Source organism: Sinocyclocheilus anshuiensis, unplaced genomic scaffold (genome assembly GCF_001515605.1).
Source record: "Sinocyclocheilus anshuiensis isolate Anshui unplaced genomic scaffold, SAMN03320099.WGS_v1.1 scaffold263, whole genome shotgun sequence".
Classification (NCBI taxonomy): domain Eukaryota; kingdom Metazoa; phylum Chordata; class Actinopteri; order Cypriniformes; family Cyprinidae; genus Sinocyclocheilus; species Sinocyclocheilus anshuiensis.
The window spans coordinates 346,877-352,335 of NW_015549593.1; the positions used below are offsets into that span (position 1 = coordinate 346,877).

The 5,459-nt window shown below is 38.3% G+C and overlaps 1 protein-coding gene across 1 annotated transcript in view; it reads right to left on the reverse strand.

Annotated features, from left to right (window-relative positions):
* Positions 1-3,564: 3,564 nt before the first annotated feature.
* LOC107658229 (transcription termination factor 2-like) overlaps positions 3,565-5,459 on the reverse strand; it is a 12,760-nt gene continuing 10,865 nt past the window's right edge. Inside the window, exons 22-23 of the mRNA XM_016446693.1 lie at positions 4,784-4,858; positions 3,565-4,603 (exon numbers count right to left, since the gene is read on the reverse strand). Coding sequence (XP_016302179.1) covers positions 4,459-4,603; positions 4,784-4,858 — 220 coding nt within the window. The 3' untranslated portion in view covers positions 3,565-4,458. The remainder of the gene's footprint in view (positions 4,604-4,783; positions 4,859-5,459) is intronic.

The following is a 5,459-nucleotide window of genomic DNA, read 5'->3' on the forward strand; positions in this document are numbered from 1 at the left end:
CGTCATGTTCAAAAAACAGTCATCTTCATTAAAAGTGGTAAACGCTACTATTCAGCTAATGATAAATAAAACGCTGAACATATCTTTTGCTTTCAGTGATGTAAACTCATTGAATTTGCATACTTTGTAGCACAGGAACTGAAGGTCAGATTTATATTTCTTTATGTAGAGACACATTTATGTTGTCAGGTGGTAGGTTGCTGCAGGTAGGGTTGGAGGTCACTTTTGATTTTTCATTCTGCAGACCTGTAAGTATAGTGTGCATAAACATGCTCTGCACAAGTACAGGATCATACTTCAGATTTGACTCTGCCTCTTGTGATGCAAACAATATTTTTTCCTGAGGTCCATCACTCTAATTAAAAAGTTCTGTGGGGTTTCCTTATTGTTCTGAACCTCTGTGGTGAGTTGTTTATAAAGCTCTGTTGCACTCCGTTCCTGATAGTGCGAGCGGAGAATCCTCCTAAGTGTAGGCAGAGATAGACCACTTTTACCTTCAAGGTAGCTCCGCAGTTGCAGACCTGGAACAATGGCCCTGATAACCGCATCCACTATTTCTGTCTCGGAATACCCTCTGCTAAGGCCATTCTCGATTTGGCGCGCTACACTGGAAAATGTGAGTCGGTCTTTTTGGCCCGGTTCACCAATCTGACCTGATATTTTATAGTCTTTCCGCCATGTGGGGCTATTTACCCGGGTTGTTGGTAGATATCTCGGTAACAATTCACTGTCACCTCTGCTATTCATTTCCCTTGTTATCAGTTTCCGCATTTCAGTTTCTTTCTGTTGGACTGCCAGTCTTAAACTCTCTAATTCTCTCATTAATTTGTCTTTGGCTTCGTCATCTACTTTAACCTCTTTCTCTTTGGTGTTTGCAAGAAATATAGGAAAGCCTTTGATAATGTCCAATAAGCTCAACAATTCCGCCATCCCTTCATCTTCGAGTTCAGTAATGTTGTCACGGTCGACATGCTGATTGATGTATGAAACAAGAGAATTTTTGCTTTTATCAGCAATCTTTTCCCTGTCAACTCCTGATATTTTCAAAAAGTCACTTACTTGCATCAACTGTTCAATGGTTGTGTGCCTGTTATTAACTCTCTATGCTCGCCCACCCTCTGCTGGAGTCTTTCGGTACTGCATCATAACAGAGTACAGGACCTAACGACATATTAACTATGAAATAGCAACAACAATAATATTCTCTCTTAATAGTTATACCCGTTACACTAGGTTTAGAGCACAGAAGATCTTGGTCAGATAAAGATTTATTAAGGAAGGTTTCTGTCAAACAAATGAACTGTATTGTAATGACAGCTGTAAAAAAAGCCACTGCTGAGCAGCAAACAGGTGTTTGAAGCTACTGGAGTCTCAAGATCCTCTCCATGCAGACTGGCTTGACATTAGACTTTGAACGGATAGAGCAGATAATAGCAGAATTGCTGGAGATTAGATTGAGCCCTGGTCACTCTCTGGTGCCTGCTTGTAGATGCTCTCTATGGGCAGAACTGGCTGTTGTTGACCTAAAGGAGGTCCGATTTTCGCCAAGTGAACAACAACAATTTGCAGCATGCTGGTCCACTGAGACACAATCACACTGCCAACCGGAATCCAAAATGAACATGCAACAAATGCAAGTGAAATTGTGCTTTTATGATTAAAGGAATAACAACAACAACAAAGTGTTGATAATTTCATAAGTAACTGCAAAATAATATGGTTGAAGTCAAATTGTCTGAGCCTTTGTCGATTGTGCAATATTCAGGCTTAAGGCTGAAATACACTATGATTTTTGCTACAATTTGCAGTCTGGATGAGTCAACGGTAGTTGCCGAAAATCAGAGCCATTCTGCAGATTTTGAGTCAAGAGTTGATAGATTTCACAGAAAATCATGTAGTGTATGATGACGAGCACAGCCTGGTAGTGTGATCCTCAGTCGTTTATTGTATATTGTGTGATGCTCTGCTTTTGTCTGTAACCATTCATAAAGTTTGCAAGTGTATGATCACTAGTGTAGTGAATTACAACCTTAAAGGCAGGGTAGGTGATGGTTCAAAAACATTTTTGTTATGCTGGTTGTCTCTTCACATTCAGTATAGCTATCACTAAATTAAGTGGTCTAAATGTACTTATATCGTCTGTGGAAGGCGTAGGTCCATAAAATGTTTGTCCAATCATATTCCTTGGTCTGAGGGATAAGATAGGATGTGCTACCTGCCTGAACCTAGCAAGAACGGAAGGCGTTATTATTGCAATATTATGTGCTTGTACTGAAATGTTTTCTCACCGGTGAATGAGACATGCGGTGATCTGACAGCATTGCATTCAACCCTCCACCAACGCTGTCTCTCATCATATCGCTGGTCAGCCTCGATCTGGTCTGCCTGTGTGCATTCATGTGTTTTGGAGGAGGCTACTTTGGAGATTGATTTGCAGGGAGGGTGCACGGGATCTTATGCTTTCAAAGCTAGCTTGCTATTGCTAACCTCTCCAAAATCGCCCACCCTACCTTTAACAAATTACCAAGACTTTTGCAGTCATACATGATTTTATAAATGTATTTATTTTTCGGCAGATACCAATCAAATAAATAAATACACATTTCTGACTTTATAACTCACAATTGCAGGTTTATATCTCACATTTCTGAGAAAAAAAGAAATCAAAGTAAAATTTGATAATAAATTTAACAATAGATGCTCATATACTGCAGATACATTAGACACAGCATTGTAGAGCAGAGGATATTGATTAGTGCTTTCGCGAGTGTGGAAGGGTCACACCTGGCCGGAAAAGGGAAATCATTCTCACAGACCATGAGGAAGACACACCCCTCAGCAGCAGAACAGAATTCTTCAAAGTTTTCAATTTTTCTCATAATATAAATGACCGCTGTAATATTGAGACAATTTTACTAATCGCACAGAGACCTTCAAAACACTAAACATGAAGGGGGAAAACAATAGATTCCCAATATAAAATATATGTGGTATATATAGACATTCTTAGTGAACTTCAGACACACTCTCTCTGTTTAAATCTAGATTAAAGACACATCTCTTTGGCCAAGCATTCAAAGAATGCATCTCATAATCTTGTACTGCAGTTATATCTGATCAAATGCACATTATCATTCTTTAGCTTGGGTTAAACAAATCAATTTTGATTTGTTGGAACAGCATCTATGCTAATTGTGTCTCTATTTGTTTCTCTGATTGACATCCCGTGGTAACTAGGATTTACACGAGCTTCAGTCTGGATCCAGAACACCTGAGATGAGATGATGCCAACCCCTCAGAGGACCTCAGATGATGCCAACCCTGAAACAACTTACAGAACTACCACATTTTGCTATAGGTTTGATTGCATCATATAATAATTGCTGTTAATAGTGTTCATTGTCTGTTTGATTACATCTTTAATTGATTTTTCCGTACATTTCTGCCATATGTACATTAACTGACAGTCACCACTGATAAGCTACTACTAAATATATTGTAGAAACGTAATTTTCTGTAAAGTTGCTTTGCAGTGATTTGTATCGTAAAAAGCGCTATACAAATAAACTTGAATTGAACTTACAGTGAAGCTTGGTGGGGGAGAAGAGTGAAAGGGGAGAGGAGGATTATAAATGAGCAAGGAGAAAAGTTTGGGCAAGGTGGTGTCATTTGTTATTTTTTGAGATCTTTTCCCCAGATTAGTGAGTTTTATTGTTTTGTTGCATGGCATCTGTTTTGTGAGAGTTCCTGAATTTTGGTTTCATGGGGAGATCATTTCGGGTCATACAATATACACTTACCATTGGTGCAGTCACAATTCTATAGTGGTACAATTTACTAAGGCCAATGGTGTGTGACTTTTTTTTGTAGTGACATTAAAAATAATTTTTAGAATTAAAATGTAGCCTACGTAAATAGGTTAAGCATAACAAATGTGTTTATGTCCGAGAACATACTGTATATACACATACTTAACTGCAGACACTAAAATGACATTCACTTGGCCTATGTGGTACAGTACAAATATTTTGAGCGTCTCTTATTCTGTCCCTTTTTTTCCTATAAGAAACCACGATTGTCCTTTATATGTGGAATGTGCATTTTATTAGATTTATTACCTTTCAGAATAAAAGTAGGCCAGTGCAAATATCAACCTGATATGTCATTCACATGCAAGTAACATAAGGTTTAAATATGCATTGTGAAATGTAATTTATATTTAAATGCCCTTTAAATAACTTAAAAGCTATTAAAACAGTAAGAATATTGTATGACAGGAAACAATTACCCAGTGACATCCTTTAAGTTTATTCAGTATAAACATGCAGCATTTGAATATAAAGTCTTTACTTTCATGACATTTTCCAGAAAATAGGATACAGGGTACAAGACAACAAAAGTAGATAACATAATTTTGAGACTGTAGATCAATATTTACTTTCTGAAACAAAATGCACATCACACACCAAAGATGACCCTGAGATCTGCCAGAGACAGTTTAGTGAATGATGATCCAGTTCCAGACAAGACTTTCTGAGCCAGCTCCTTCTTCTTCTCCTGTAGTGAAGAGATCTTGTCTTCCACTGTACCGTCACACACAAACCTGTGGAGAGATTGATTTGACACTATGCAGTCAATCTATCTGAGAGTTTCATTTTTATCAATTGCTAATGTTTCCTTAATAGGAAACTATGCTGAATGCCAAAACCTTTACTGCCAGTATGAAACACACCAAAACTGTGTAACAGTCTATTATTGAATACAAGCAGATTTACATCCTCACCTGTGGATTGTAACATCCCGGGACTGTCCCACCCTATAGATGCGATCACAGGCTTGGTCCTCTAGTGCTGGGTTCCTGTGAATGAATGTCTCGCATCATTTAATGTACATGTCCCTGTAATCTATCCAAATCATACCTGCTTGCAGTATGAACTGAAGCAGTTTTGTTTGCGTTTTCCTGTTCATCCTGTAAAACAGTCTTCAGACTGATGGTCTTACCAGTATTAAAGCAGCTGGAGTTTTGTGTAACTTTGACACTATTATTAATACATCAAGCACTATTAAAGGGGTCATATGATGCTTTTTTAAAGATCATTATTTTGTGTATTTGGTGTAACAGAATATGTTGACATGCTTTAATGTTCAAAAAACACATTATTTTTCAAATACTGTACATTATTGTAGGTCCTCTATGCCCCGCCTCTCTCAAACGCTTCGTTTTCTACAAAGTCCCTCCTTCCGACAAGCGCAGTCTGCTCTGATTGGCCAGCTGACCCAGTGCATTGTGATTGGCCGAACACCGCAAGCACTCGTCGGAAATGTAACGCCCCTTACCATAATCGCGAGCTTCATCTTTCAAAATAAATGTAAAGACAGTAAATAATGTCATTAGTTTTACCATCAGTTCAAGCCCGAAAGGGGAACAGACACAGTAATGATGCAGTACACAAGCCTCG